Below are 15999 nucleotides of genomic sequence, written 5' to 3'. Positions count from 1 at the left end.
CAAGAGGGACACGGGGCGAGGCTCGAGGCGCTCCACGTCCCTCTTAGGGCGCTGAAACTGAATATCGCAGCGCAACGTGCCGCAGCGCCACATGCTGCGGCATGGCGCACGGCGGTACTGCAGGCCTTCCTCCCATTCTTAAGGGGGAGGGGCCTGCACCAGCGCGATGAGCGATCGCGAATGCCGGCAAAAGAGCCCGGCACCGAGGAGAAGTGCCGGGCTCTCGGAAAGCAGCCGGCAATGCCGTGGGGGGAGAACAGGAGGCCAGGGACAGAGGTGCTGGCAGGCGGCCGCCGAAAAAAATGGCCACCCCGCACCTCCACCTTAATTTGCGCCACTGCCGCCACAGGTAGGCCCCGTGAACCGGGCGTGATTAGCGAGCGGCGCTACAGAGGCGGTCGCTGCCAAATATCGCGATCAGGGCGGGTAGCGGGGCACTGCGCACACCGATGACGTCATCGGTGGCGGCATAGCGCAACAGGCTAACGCTGCCATTAGCGCCCCAGCTAAATATCGCGGGAGGCGTGGCCAGTGGCGCTAAAGCCACTGAGTGCCCTCTTTAGGCGCTAACTGGTGGCGCAGCCCACCGAATTTCTCCCCCTTTATCTTTCCTGCCTCTTACTTTAGCACAGTATGGCCTAGAAATTAGGTTGGGGCGCCAACTTGGCGCAAAAGTCGCCTGAGCGCAGGATTTACCGCAGCGATCGGAGTGATACCGATCGCCAGAAATTCAGTTTCAGTGCCCCTCGAGGGAGACGGGGCGAGGCTCGAGGCGCTCCGCGTCCCTCTTAGGGCGCTGAAACTGATTATCGCAGCGCAACGTGCCGCGGCGCCACATGCTGCGGCACGGCACGCTGCGGTACTGCAGGCCTTCCTCCCACTGTTAAGGGGGAGGTGCCTGCAACAGTGCGATCCCTGCTTGCGAGTGCCGGCAAATGAGCCCGTCACCAAGGAGAAGTGCCGGGCTCTCGGGAAACAGCCGGCAATGCCGCGGGGGGTGGGTTAGGAGGCCGGGGACGGAGGTGCTGGCAGGTGGCCGCCGAAAAAGCGGCCGCCCCGCACCTCCACCTTAACTTGCGCCGCTGCCGGCACAGTAAGGCCCCGTGAACCGGGCGCGGGTAGCGACCAGCGCAACTGTGGCGTTCGCTACCAAATATCGCGAATGGGGCGCTGCGCACACCGATGACGTCATCGGTGGCGGCGCAGCGCAAATGCCTAACGCTACCATTAGCGCCCCTACTGAATATCGCCGGAGATGCAGCCAGTGGCGCTACAGCCACTGACTGCCTCTTTAGGCGCTAACAGGTGGCGCTACTCACCCAATTTCTCCCTATATTCCTTCAATTCCTTCCCCCCATCCCTGTCTCTGCACCTGTTTAATATCTGTTACATCTCCAGCTTTTTCCAGTTCTGATGAAGGGTCCCAGACCTGAAACATTAACTCTGTTTCTCCCTCCACAGATGCTGCCTGGCCTGCTGAGTGTTTCCAGCATTTTCCGTTGTTATTTACCAATATTTAATGATTCTCACCATTTAAAAAAGAATCTATTTTTCTATTCTTCCTACCAAAGTGAATAACCACACATTTCCCCACATTATACTCCATCTGCCACCTTATTGTCCACTCACTTAACCTATCTATATTCCTTTGCAGGCTCTTTGGCCGCAATTTTGCTGACTTCGGCAGGTCCATGGCGGGCGACACCGGTGGCAGGTCCTGACCCCGCTGCTCTCTCCATCCCGGCGTCTGAAATTAATTTCCCTTGATGGGGCTTGTTAAGCTCGCCCAGCGCATTTCCTGGCCAATTAGAGGAAGCGGGTCTGGTGACGTCATTTGATGACGCGTCATCAGCCGGTTTCCTTAAAGGGACCATGACCAACTTTCTTTTGACAGTTGTGCTGTCAGTGTTCTACAGCATTGAGGTGCTGCAAACACTGACAATCACTGCACAGAAGTGCAGGAGTGCACCAGGCTCTCAGTCACAGCATACAGGGAGGCCCTCTTCCCTTCCCATGGACAGAAGAGACCTCCCCAGGAGAGCAACACAGCCTGGTTGCACATTGCAGAGGAGGGCACAAGCAGGGATGTGGTTAGGAGGACCAGGCTGCAGTGGCGCAAACCTTTCAATGATCTCAGTAGATCATGAAACGTAAGTACAAAGCCACACTCAATCTCACCCTGCTATGCCATTCATCACATCCCCATCACTCTGCCTTCCTTACCCATCTCCTGCACATCCTTACTCACACCAACTTACCTTGCACCTCCACCTATCCTGCTCTATCTACATTATCACATTCCCATCTCACTAGCCACCCCTCACACTCACCCTCATCCTAGTCCATTCATACCAACTAACAACACACAAGGGTAGACACTTGGGTGTTTTATGCAATGTTCATGTGAAGTTTCTGTTAATGTGGTGTCAAACATTGAAACCTTTATTTTCAACACTTTGTGTTCTTGGACAGATTTGTGTGCATCTTTGGAAGTGGCTTAGTGAGTTGCAGTGAATGGTGAAGACATAACGGTACTCCCTGCAATGGTGATGAGTGTGAAAGGAATGGCTTGGGCATTGTAGGGATGCTTTATGGTGTTGGTGTGGGGTGCTGCCAACCTGGCACATCATGTGGCAGCCAGGGTGTACAGCATCAAGTGAAGTAAATCTGGCCATGGCGAGACCATCGCTGGCCTCCCGGGCAGCATCAATTAATTGCGGAGAAGGTTTGTGTTGTTGTTGGTGCTGCTGGTGTTGGGGCTGATTGTGGTTGAATTCTTAGGACCAAGGTGGAAGCATATAAAGCGCACCCATGCTGATGGAATAGATGGCAGGTGACGTAGCGATGACAGAAGCGATCTGTCAATGGTGAGAGAGGTAATGAGGTCAGACTGGATGGAGACTTGTGTAAAGACTTGCAGCATGGTGAATCTGTTATGGAAATGCAGTGAGGAAGAGCTTATGGCTGAGGGAAGACATCTCTGTAAGGTTGGAGCTTTTACTTTTCATTTGAAGCTGTCAATTCAACAGTTGATTCAATGGCCACTGAACTCCCGCTTCAGCTTAACAGATGTGATCCCCGAGCAGCGAGGACCCATGGGCGAGCACGTAAAATCAAAAGGCGAGCTCAAATGTGTTCTAACTCCTCTCTAAACAAGGTCATAATGACGTGAATTGGGTCCCCCACCGCTGCATGTCGGGTCTGTTCAGCACTGACAGACCCAACATCAGGGAAAGATGCGTGCACACTGGACCCGCTACCGATTGCACCCGCTGAACCCCCGGAAAATCCAGCCCTTTGTGTCCTTCTCACAGCTTGCTTTCCCACCTAGCTTTGTATCGTCAGCAAACTTGGATACATTACACTCAGTCCCTTCATTTAAGTTATTAATATAGTGTGGGGGACTACGGTCTCCCGCGTAAAGAAATAGGCAACACAGCGAGCTACAAGAAATAGGTCTTTACTCCAACTCTCACAATACAGTACTGAATTCGTGAAGCCCGCGAACCTGTGATGACTCACGGATTGGTCACCTGCAGGAACCTGATTGGTTTTCCTTCTATCAGCAGCAGGCAAGTCTGAACGTGCCTTATTCCTCTCAGCTTGCAACTGTCTTGCGGGGGGAGGGGAATACAGCAGTTAAAAGGGGATTATACAGGTTTATCTACATACACACAGTGTTTCCCCAATGTGGCAACGCCACATACGCCCCCCCAGAATCCCCGTTAACTGTAAAAGTCAGTCTCTGCGGAGGTTTGACCAAGCGGCCGTAGCGGCTGTAGTAGCCATCTGGCGTGTGAGGAGGGCTGTCTGGGAGGTCGGCCGGTTGGTTCGTCGGCTGGTCTGGCGGCTGGTCTGCCGGTGGGCTGGCAGGACGGGCTGCCGGCGAAGGTGGGGCGGCGGCCGGGAAGTAAGGTTCTGGCATGTCTTGGTCCTCTTGTGGGGCCGCCGCCAACGCGGGAGGTCTGCCCTGCCGTGGGGGAAGAGCCGGCCGAAACGGGAAGCTGAGGTCCAGGTGCGCCGGTTTGAGGCGGTCTACTGAAATAAGTTCCGGCTTCCCGCCGACATCGCTAAGAAAAGCTTTGTCCCCCGTCTCCAATACTGGGAAGGGGCCGGTGTATGGTGCCTGCAGCGGGCCTCTGTGCGCGTCCCGGCGCACGAAGATGAACTCCGCATGTCGTAAGTCTCGAGGCACGTAGGACGGCTGCGGGCCGTGTTGTGAAGTGGGCACTGGACGGAATTGCTGGGCCGCGTCCTGGTGCAGGGAAAGCTGTCTGGCGGCCGACCACAGCTCCGTTGTCAGGGGGAGGAAGTCGCCTGGTACTCTGAGCGGTTGGCCGTAGACCATCTCGGCCGCAGAGGCGCAGAGGTCCTCTTTGGGTGCGGTACGCAATCCCAGGAGAACCCAGGGTAGCTTGTCGATCCAGCTGGTGTCGGCCAGGCTGGCGCGGAGGGAGGCTTTCAAAGAACGATGAAAGCGCTCGCAGAGCCCGTTGGCCTACGGGTGGTAGGCTGTTGTCCTGTGCAACTTGGTGCCGAGGCCGGCGATGATGGCATTCCACAAGTGGGAGGTGAACTGGGGGCCTCTGTCCGAGGATATGTCTGTCGGCACGTCGAACCGGGCCACCCATGTCGAGACGAATGCTCGCGCGACGTCGGTCGTGGTGGTGGAGGCGAGGGGAACCACCTTGGGCCATCTGGTGGTGCGGTCGACGATCGTGAGCAGGTGTGTAAAACCGTGCGACGGCGGCAAGGGGCCTACCAGATCGACGTGGACGTGGTCGAAACGCCTCTCGGGCACCGGGAAACACTCCAATGGCGCCTTGGAGTGCTGCTGGACCTTAGCACGCTGACACGGCACGCATGTGTTGGTCCAGTCTCTCACATCCTTGTGGAGTCCAGGCCAGACAAACTTGGTGGACATAAGTTTCTGAGACGCACGCATCTCTGGATGTGAAAGGCCGTGGATGATGTCGAAAACTCGCTTGCGCCAGGCGGATGGAACGACCGGCCTAGGCGAGGGGACTGAGACGTCGCACAGGAGGGTTGTGCCGGCTGCGTGGAAGTGGATGTCAGCCGGGGTGAGACTGGTAGTTGACATCCGGAGGGCCTGGATCTCCGCGTCGGCAGCCTGGTCTCTCGCCATGCTGGCGTAGTCGACGCCCAGGTGCACTGCGTGGAGCGAGGGTCTTGAGAGGCAGTCGGCCACCAAATTGTCCTTGCCAGCGACGTGGCGGATGTCCATGGTGAACTCTGAGATGAAGTTGAGTTGGCGCTGTTGGCGCGCGGACCAGGGTTCGGTTACTTTGGCCATGGCGAAAGTGAGCGGCTTGTGGTCCACGAATGCGGTGAACGGCCGGCCTTCCAGAAGGAAACGGAAGTGCCGGATTGCCAGGAACAGAGCCAGAAGCTCTCTGTCGAACGTGCTGTAGGCCTGCTCGTTCTTGCGCAGCTGTCGGCTGAAAAATGCCAGTGGCTGCCACGCGCCTTCGACCCACTGTTGCTGGACGGCGCCGACGGCGTAATCCGAGGCGTCCGTGGTGAGGGCGGTCTTGGCGCCCGGGATGGGGTGGGCCAGTAGTGTGGCGTTGGCCAAGGCGCTTTTGGTCTGGTGGAAGGCTGTCGCCATCTCGCTGGACCAGGTGAGTTGCTCTTTGCCCGTTTTGCCCCTGGTGGCTTCGTAGAGGGGGCGCATGAGTGCGGCGGCCTTGGGCACGAACCGGTGATAGAAATTGACCATCCCCAAAAATTCCTGCAGCGCCTTAACCGAGGTGGGCTGGGGAAAGTCCGCCACTGCCTGCACCTTGGAAGGTAGGGGAATGGCTCCCCTTGGCGAGATTCTGTGGCCGAGAAAGTCAATTTGGGCTGCTCTGAACTGGCATTTGGCCGGGTTGACGATTAGCTCGTGTTGGCTGAGGCGCTGGAAAAGGGAGCGCAAATGCGCGATGTGCTCGGCCTTGCTGGTACTGGCCACGAGGATATCGTCCAGATAGACGAACAGGAAGCTCAGGTCCCGTAGGACGGAGTCCATGAGCCGTTGGAAGGCCTGTGCGGTGTTCTTAAGCCCGAAGGGCATGCGCAGGAACTCGAACAGTCCGAAGGGGGTGATGACCGCTGTCTTCTGGACGTCTGCGTGGTGGACGGGGACCTGATGGTAGCCGCGAATCAGGTCGACCTTGGAAAAGACGGACTTTCCTGCTAGGTGTGCCAAGAAGTCTTGGATGTGCAGAATGGGGTATCTATCGGGCGTGGTGACGTCATTGAGCCGTCTGTAGTCGCTGCAGGGGTGCCAGCCACCGCCCGGCTTGGGCACAATGTGGAGGGGGGACGACCAAGGGCTGTTCGAGCGGCGGATGATGCCCAGTTTTTCCATCGTGGCGAATTCTTCCTTGGCCACCGCCATCTTGGCTGGGTCCAGGCGTCTGGCTCGAGCGAACACTGGTGGTTCCGTAGTGGCGATGTGGTGCTCGACCCCATGCTTGGCTGCCGCGGCTGAGAAGGTCGGTTGTGTGAGCCTCGGGAAATCTGCGAGTAGGCGGGCGTAGTCGTCATGCGCCGGGGCGGAGCAGGACCCGACGAGGGCCGGGCTGTTGCTCTGCTGGCAGGCCAGTGAAGCGAAAGTTGCTGCATCGATCAGGCGCCTGTCGCGGACGTCGACCAGGAGTCCGTGGGCGCAAAGGAAATCGGCACCCAGCAAAGGATGTGCCACCGAGGCTGTCACGAAATCCCACGTAAATCGCTGGCCGTTGAAACAAACCTCGGCCCGTCGCTTTCCGAAAGTAGCGATGGTTGCGCCATTTGCCGCCACGAGGGGTGGGCCACTGCGGCCTGCCTGGATGTCGAGCTGGGAGGCAGGAATTATGCTGCATTGGGCTCCGGTGTCGCAAAGGAATCTGCGCCTTGAAAGAGAGTCGGTTATGTACAGCAGTTTACCTGCGGTGCTGATGGCCATCGTGGCGGCGGGGGTGCAGTCGAGCGGGCCTAGGCGGCGGCGCGGGGCTGGTGCGTTGGGCCGGGCGGCCATCTTAGTTTGATCGAAAGAGCAGGGTGCTCTGCAGCGTTGGGCCTTGTGGCCGAAACGCGCGTGGTAGTAGCATAGCTCTACGGCCTGGCGTGGCGGCGCGCGCTCGGTGGTGTCGGGGAGCCTCGCGGCTGCACAGCCGAGTTGGGCGACGGTGAAAACTTTGTCCGCGGCGGCTGCCAGTTGTACGCAGTCCGTGATCGGGGACCCCACGAGGGCAGTCTGTACCTGCTGAGGAAGCAGGCTGAGGAAAAGGGCCCGAAACAAAAAGCACTGCGGTTCAGAGCCCAGGAGCGCAAGCATCCGGCTCATCAACTGGGTCGGGGTAGAATCGCCGAGGCCTGGTAGTGAGAGAAGCCTGCGGGCCCTCTCCTCCTTGGACAGGCCATAAGCCTGCAGCAAGCGGCCCTTAATGGTTGAGTACTTGCCGGTCTGTGGTGGGTTCCCCAGCAGGTCGAGAACTTCAGCGGCGGTAGAGCTTGCTAGTGCTGAGACTACGTGGAGGTACCTTTCTTCATCGTCTTGAACCCTGCGAAGGGTGAATTGAGCCTCCGAGTGCGTGAACCAAGCTGGTGCTTGGTGTTCCCAGAAGGTGGGGAGCTTCAAAGACGCGGCGCCGGCTGACATCAGGCTGCTGCTGGTTGCCATTGGGTCGTTGCTGGCCTCTGTAGGGCTGCGTGAGTTGGGGGCTTCGGCCGCCGACATTCGGGGTCACCAATGTGGGGGACTACGGTCTCCCGCGTAAAGAAATAGGCAACACAGCGAGCTACAAGAAATAGGTCTTTACTCCAACTCTCACAATACAGTACTGAATTCGTGAAGCCCGCGAACCTGTGATGACTCACGGATTGGTCACCTGCTGGAACCTGATTGGTTTTCCTTCTATCAGCAGCAGGCAAGTCTGAACGTGCCTTATTCCTCTCAGCTTGCAACTGTCTTGCGGGGGGAGGGGAATACAGCAGTTAAAAGGGGATTATACAGGTTTATCTACATACACACAGTGTTTCCCCAATAGATTGTAAATAGCTGAGGCCAAAGTATTGATTCTTGCTGCACCCCACTAGTTATAGCTTGCCATCCAGAAAATGACCCATTTATCCCTACTCTCTGTTTTCTGTCCACTAACGAATCCTCTATTCATGATAATATATTGCCCCCAGCCCCACGAGCCCTTATCTTGCATAGCAACGATTTATGTGGCGCCTTATCGAGTGTTTTTTGGAAATCCAAATATACTACATCCACTGGTTCCCCTTTATCTATCCTGCTAGTTACATCCTCAAAATACTCTAATTAATTTGTTAAACATGATTTCCCTTTCATAAAACCATGTTGACTCTGCCTAATCATATTGTGATTTTCTAAATGCCCTGATACCACTTCCTTAATAATGGATTCCAGCATTTTCCTGACGACTGATATCAGGCTAACTGGCCTGTAGTTCCCTGTTTTCCCTCCTTCTCCTTTCTTGAATAATGGGGTTACATTTGCTACCTTCCAATCCACTGGGACCATTCTAGAATTTAGGGAATTTAAGATCACAACCAATGCATCCACTATTGCTGCAGCCACCTCTAGCATGTAGGCCATCAGGTGCAGGGAATTTTTCAGCTTTTAGTCTCATTAGTTTCTAAAGTACTTTTTTTCTACTGATCTTAATTACTTAATTACTGGGAGTACCTTCACCACACGGACTGCAGCGGTTCAAGAAGACGGCTCACCATCACCTTCTCAAGGGCAACTAGGGGTGGGCAATAAATGCTGGCCTTGTCAGCGACGCCCACATCCCATGAATGAATAAAAAAAAACTTTAAGTTCTTCATTCTCATAAGCCCCTTGGTTCCCCACTATTTTTGATATGGTATGCTTCACCAAAGCGAAGGATGTCAGTAATGGAGAATAGGACACATTGGGCTGGATTTTGTCAGCCCCAAGGAGGTGGGTATGGAGGCGGGACAGCCGATAAAGTTGCAGAAAGTGGGGGTGGATGGCAAACCCGCCCCATCCCGCCTCCGTGCCCTTTTGCCAGGAGGCGGGAAGATGTCTTGCTTTGGGTGCCATCTCCTCGAGACGGGAAAGGGATTACATTCTTTTAACTGCCTGTTAACAAGTAGTTAACAGGCAGAAAAAAGGATTAGTGCCATTTCACCTTTTCAGGTGAAGGCTTCCAGACCTCTGAGAACCCCGCCGGGTTGGAGGAGTCGAGTAGGAGGTCAGAGGAGTCTGAAAGTGAGATGTAGAGGTGAGTGATGGGTGCAAGTGTGGAGTGGTAAGTATGTGAGATGAGTGTTAAGTGTTATAAAATGTTCACTTACCTTTGTTTCTGCCTACAGCCTTCAGCCGTGGTGGTTCCGGAGTCCCGACATCTTCGTTGTAGATTTCACAGACTGGCTGTTGGATCCTCCGAACCAACAGTCATCTGCTTTCTACAAAGTTGAAAGATTTGATGAGTTCTGAACACAAGGACTCATCAAACTACACAGAATGTCAGTGGTTGACAGCTTCACAGAGCTGCCAAATGCTGACATTTCTTCTTTCAAGAAGTCTTGACAGATGGCACATCAGACATTGACGTGCTCTGTCAGTGACTTCCCCCTAATTGGCCTGCTGAGCCCGCAGGGCGGGATTAACATGGTCAATCAGGGAAAAATCCCTCTGGTTGGCCTGAACATGATGGAGGCAGGACTGAGACCTGACAGGCAGCAGTCCTGCCTCCAGCACGTCTCCATTCACAAAATCCAGCCCTTTGTCATTTCAAGTACCCAATGTCAGCTTCTGGCATTCCCAGGTAAGTTGCGGAGTAAAAATTTCTCTACTCTACCCCAACAACATGCTTTATCCAAAGCCTCAGAAGAGCACTTTATTCTTTAGCAGTGTGACATTTCGGACTTTTCATTCAAGCTACCCTTGTAGCCTCTCTGAGAGACTCAATTAATTCTAAATTAGATACAGTTTTTTGCTGCCGGCTTCTGGTGGGATTTTTGCTCTGCATTCTATTTCACCCAGTTTAGGACATCCACAAACCACCACTGATGGAGCGACTCCACCCCCCAACCCCTCCACCACCCAACTCCTTCCTGATTTCTACATGTAGTTTCCCAGAATATACAAGGCTTCAAATCAAAGAGTTTATGAATGCAATTTCACCTGTAAAGAAGGTATGGCCTCTATTATGGGCCATGTTACTCATGAAAGGTACTTGTATACTTTTCTCAGGTTACTTTACCTGGGAAGGAGCACTAGATGACAGATGTGGCACTTCCCCAATCCTGGCAACAGCTCTGGGGTCACTGGAACTGATGAGAACTGGTGCACTGATTTCCATCGAGTGCCTGTTGTTGACGGCTTGGGAAGACTTGTGTGACATGCTGAACGAAGTGAAGGAGTGCCGTTTCTTAGCATTTTTCTTGCCGTCAATACGTCTGTGAACAGCGCTGGCAGCCCCGGCGCTATTTACGGGAGAGCCAGATGCTGGGCTGGCTCCTGCATTGGTGGCAGCTGCTGGAGCTGCATCAATGTTCTGTGCAACTGGCAGGCACTGTTTATCCATCTCAATCAGCTGTTTCGCAGTAGAATTAAGCTGCGTGGAAAAATAAACAAAATTAAAGATCATTAAAAATGTTATTGTTAAGCAAGTCAATGTTCTTCTTCATAAGCTGCATGTGTTCGAAGCAGAGAAAGAAGCAGGGTGATGGTGCAATAACAGTGCAGTGGGATTAGTCTTGGATTGTTCGAGCAAAGGGCTGGTGCAGACACAACGGGGTAATTTTAACCCCCAAAAACGGGTGGGTTTGGGTCGGGTGCAACTTTGCTTAAATTCTGAAAATGATTTCCACTAAATTGGGGAGTGGAATGGTACATGGTGACTTTAAAGAAAACTTATTTGGCAGCAACTAATGCATTAAACCAGCCTCAACTCTCCTGCACTGTGACAAATAGGTACGAGAATAACTTAATTTATTTGGCGTGACGCAATTGCAATAAAATTTAACCCATGGTTACCTGCCTGTTGGTGCATCGATCCCTAGCTGCATAATGACACAACTTTGTGGAATTCAGTACAAGATTTAAATTCCAGCTGCTCCTTTTCCTGCTGTTATGGAGTTAACTAACGAATCACAGATTGTTTTACTCAGTTCCAGTGATTTGAAGCCTAACATGGCAAGGATCCAGCAGAAGCAGGCTGTAACTTCACGTCTCATTGTGATAAAAGCTAACTGTATGAAGCTTACGAATCAAGCTGACACAGTGCAATCAGTCATCTCCAGTGAATGCAGGAGGAGACTGCAGTCAAACCCAGCTGATATTCAATTAAAGGCCCATTTACACCAGCTGGAGTCTGCAAGGTGAAGTCATTACTAGAGGCAATGGAGCAAATTATAGCTGCCTGCAGTGTCTTGTGCAGCTGATCCTGTCCACAACCTCCAAGCTTTAAGGCAATGGAGATTTTTATTAATGTGTAATACACCCATGAAGAGTTAGTACAGGAAGTAGCAGGCGATTCATGTCTCTGCTGTAGGAATTTGCAAAAACAGGGCACTACTTAATTTGCATATTTTCTCTTTTAAGCTATCTCCTCCCTTGCCCTGTTTGGAGTCTCCTGGTGCCATGGGCCAATGCCAGCTGCGAGCTTGAGAAAGAATCTACTACCAGGACTCCTTCACATGCTGTTAGGGGCTCCACAAGAGCAGTCCAGGCTGTCAGGGCTGACTCTCCCTCTCTTCCTGTTAGAAAGCATCTGGCTTCCTGTTGGCACCTTGCCATGCTGAAGCAGATGAGATTGATAGCTTAAAATGTGGAGCATTGCTTTTGGGTATGAACTCTGTGTTCTACCAGACCATGGTGCAGTACATTCAGTTTGAATACATGAGTCACTGGGCTTCTCACACAGAGGTTGAAACCATTTCCATTACAATATTGTCAATTGAAAATCTCTATGGCTAGGTACAAGTCCAGTGCTCAGATGGATTCGTTTTACCTCTTAGTTTTCCATTTTTTGTACAAAAAGGAGGTAATCTGAGTGTCTGGAAAACAGATGTACCATAATGCCATCTCTAATTCAGTGTTACTGTGCAGTTTGTCATAACTGCAAAAAAAGAGACATTATTTAGCTCTCTCTTTGGTTACATGCGCAAGTGGCATGCTACCGAACTTTTCAGACCAGGGAGATCTCTGTTCCATCTCAGGTCTGTTACAAGTTAGCTGACATTATCTGGGGTGATGAAAAGAATGTTACAATTGGCTTCAGTCTTCCTGAGCTAAAGGGGGGTGGGGGGGAAGAAAAAATGAATCAGCCAAGGTTCCCCCTGCGGATGTCTATCCAGTAATGTTAGCTGGGAAGTGTATTTGTGGATGCTGGATGAAGGCAGGATTGGGAGTGGAGGTGCCAAAAAAGAAAGAGAAAAGAAAAAAAAGCCATGAAGGAGCAGGGTAAAAAATCAAAAATAAAGCACAGGATTCCTGATAAGAAGACTTAAGTTGGAAATCGGAGGGGTATGTGAAAATGTCCACTGTCCTTCTGCTTGACAACATCCAAAGGAAAGGAGAAAAAGAATAAAGAAACAACATTGTGAATAACTGCCATTATAATCATAAGGAGCAGAGCTCCCTCTTTGGCAAACTTGATTAGAAAGAGGAGAGAAAGGACACATCAAAGAGCTTTAACCTAAACTCCAAACACTTTATTCTCCTCTGTAACCTCCTAGCTATGATACAATGTGCTTCTGAGCCAGTTGTACACCTCAGTGGAAAATATTAATCTGCTTCCAACTCAGGACTATTGCCAGAAATGAAAACTCTCCTTTTTGTACATCTATGGTCAAAACCATATTCCATTTTTTCTTGCTGCACTTCCGCAGATCAAGCCTGCGCACAACAGAGATGTCACAGACAGGCCAGACGTGACTGACCAACCACAATCCTACTTGTTGATCAGATGGACTGTAGTAACTATTCCCAGCTGAAGGTTTGCTCAGATTTAAAAGAACTATTCTCACACTTTTCTGTGTGATACCACCCCACCACCCCCTCAGCCCCCCTCAAAGATTCGGCACATTCCTGGGAATACATAGCAAACAATGACACACTTCCAAGCTCTCTGTCCTGATCTCAGAAGAGGGCCAGCTGTCCAAAAGTAAATAATACTATCATTACAGAGGGCATTTTCTATTAGTGCACAGCAACAGAAATAATGTGAGTCAATGAATACAACAGATGGATAGGATCTGATGACCTCAGGGTCCCCCTGGGATCCCTTTCCAGACCCGCTGGGGCCCAACAAGCCCAGTTTGAAAACCTATGGTTTAAAGCATCCAACTGAGCTACAGTATGTACAAAAAAACAGCAGAAAGATCAAACTCAGCGAGTACCTGCTTTTTCCTTGGTTCAGTCTTTGATGTTTAGTAATGATGCGTCCATCGAATTTATCAAACAACCTCAGTCTCAAAATCCATTTCTAGTTGTCACTGAAGAACGATAGTTTAATAGACTGGTACTGTTTATTTTAAAAGAGATTTTTTTGGGCAATAATATTGCCATAAGCAGCTATTTTATGTCTAAAACCCTGCATTATGTATCAGCATTTCATAACACCCAAAGGCTGAATTATCATTCCATGCAGGAACACCTAATGCTGGGAAATGTGCCATAATAATGCTGCTGAAGAAAAAGGAGTGGGCTGCAACACACAAACTCCTGGATTCACCTCGCCTTTTCTTTAGCCTCTGGATGCTACACTGATATACACAGCTTTGTTGAAAAACAACACTGTCACTCATGATAAACAACAACAACAACTTGCATTTATACAGCACCTTTAACAGAGTAAAACATCCCAAGGCGCTTCACAGGAGCATTATCAAAACAAAATTTGACACCGAGCCACATAAGGAGATATTAGGACAGATGACCAAAAACTTGGTCAAAAAGATAGGCTTTAAGGAACGGTTTAAAGGAGGAAAGAGAGTTAGCGAGGCGGAGGGATTTAGGGAGGGAATTCCAGAGCTTAGGACGTAGGCAGCTGAAGGCACGGGCACCAAAGGTGGAGCAATTAAAATCAGGAATGTTCAAGAGGCCAGAATTGGCAGAGCGCAGAGATCGCGGAGGGGTTGTGGGGCTGGAGGGAATTACAGAGATATGGATTGGGCGAGGCTATGGAGGAATTTGAAATCAAAGATGAAAATTTTTCAAAAACGAATGGTTGTTTAACTGGGAGCCAATGTAGGTCAACGAGCACAGGGGAGATGGGTGAGCGGGACTTGGTGCGAGTTAGTACGCAGGCAGCAGAGTTTTGGATGGCCCCTAGCTTACGAAGGGTAGAACTAGGCCGGCCAGGAGTGTGTTGGAATAGTCAAGTCTAGAGGTAACAAAGCCATGGATGAGGGTTTCAGCATCAGATAAGCTGAGGCAAGGGTGGAGACGAGCAATATTACGGAGGTGGAAATGGGCAATCTTAGTGATGGCACAGATATGAGTAAGGTATCTCATCTCGTGATCAAATATAATACCAAGGTTGCGAACAGACTGGGTCAGCCTCAGACAGTTGCGAGGGAGAGGGTTGGAATCGGTGGCAAGAGAACGGAGTTTGTGATTTGTACTGAAGGCAATGGCTTCGGTCTTCCCTATATTTAATTGGAGGAAATTTCTGCTCATCCAGTGCTGGATGTCGGACAAGCAGTCTGACAGTAGAGAGACAGTGGAGGGGGTCGAGAGATGTGGAGGAGAGGTAGAGCTGGGTATATCATCAGTGTACATGTGGAAACTGACGCTGTGTCGACGGATGATGTCACCAGGGGGCAGCATGTAGATGAGAAATAGGAGGGGGCCAAGGATAGATCCTTGGGGGACACCAGAGGTGACAGTGCGGGAGTGGGAAGAGAAGCCATTGCAGGTGATTCTATGGTTACGGCTGGAAAGATAGGAATGGAACCAGGCGAGCGCTGTCCCATCCAGCTGGACGACGGTGGAGCGGCGTTGGAGTAGAATTGTGTGGTCAGCCGTGTCAAATGCTACAGAGAGGTTGAGAAGGATGAGGAGTGATAGTTTACCTTTGTCACAGTCAATTAGGATGTCATTTGTGACCTTGGTTAGAGCCGTTTCAGTACTGTGTATTGTAAAACTGGAAAAGTGAGAACAGTGAAAAGAGATACTTTCCATTGACTTCTACCTGCGGGAGCCAATGGTACTTCTCTAACCTCACTTACATAGCTTCTATCTCTACACGATCAATAAAACATCTACATCTCCATAGAAAGTCTGTGGATAAAGGCCATGTGGAAACTGATGGACTTTAACAACAACAACATGCATTTATACAGCACCTTTAATGTAGTAAAATGCCCCAAGGTGCTCCACAGGAGTGATTATCAAACAAAATTTGACACCAAGCAACATAAGGCGATATTAGGACAGATGACCAAAAGCTTGGTCAAAGAGGTATGTTTTAAGGAGCATTATGTTAGTGTTATAGGAAATAAACTGAAGATCAGCTGGCCAGCACTTGAATACTAGACCACAGTATTCACACAGGTAGATTGCTGATGTTTAGTCATCAAGAACGTAACTTCTTACATCAAAGAACAGCTCATAGATTTGCATTTAAAAGGGTGCCAGAATCTCCTCAGACTGTGGATAGTGCTGTGCACAGCACAGTTCAGCTACAGAGGGTAACTTCAATTGTATAGATGTATCCTTTAGAATTGGCAACCACTTTGAAGCGCAAGAATTAAATAGCTGACTTAGCAAAAAAGGATATTTTAATTTTCTGTTGTATTTTTGAGAAACAATGTGGAGATGCGCATGGGGACACTGCACAGTGGTAAGATGTGAGCTTGCACCCATGATCTTACACCTGTTACTCATTTCACTGTGGGAAACCACAGAGCAGAGATACCTCCTCACAGAGAAAGAGGGATATTAATATGAATAATACGTAGGCACCCTCACAGACACAAACTGAACAGTTGGATCCTCAAACACTG

At 51.0% G+C, this 15999-nt stretch overlaps 1 protein-coding gene across 1 annotated transcript in view; it reads right to left on the bottom strand.

Moving 5' to 3' along the window:
- Positions 1-15999, bottom strand: part of LOC147111791 (E3 ubiquitin-protein ligase SH3RF3-like) — a 442366-nt gene that overhangs the window by 99561 nt on the left and 326806 nt on the right. The window contains exon 4 of the mRNA XM_085999027.1: positions 10248-10601. Within this exon, the coding sequence (XP_085855153.1) occupies positions 10248-10601 (354 nt within the window). The remainder of the gene's footprint in view (positions 1-10247; positions 10602-15999) is intronic.

This window comes from Somniosus microcephalus, chromosome 10, assembly GCF_052327205.1.
Source record: "Somniosus microcephalus isolate GS21.2 chromosome 10, FLI_Smic_1.0, whole genome shotgun sequence".
Taxonomy (NCBI): Eukaryota; Metazoa; Chordata; class Chondrichthyes; order Squaliformes; family Somniosidae; genus Somniosus; species Somniosus microcephalus.
This window is presented reverse-complemented; position numbering and strand designations above follow the sequence as displayed.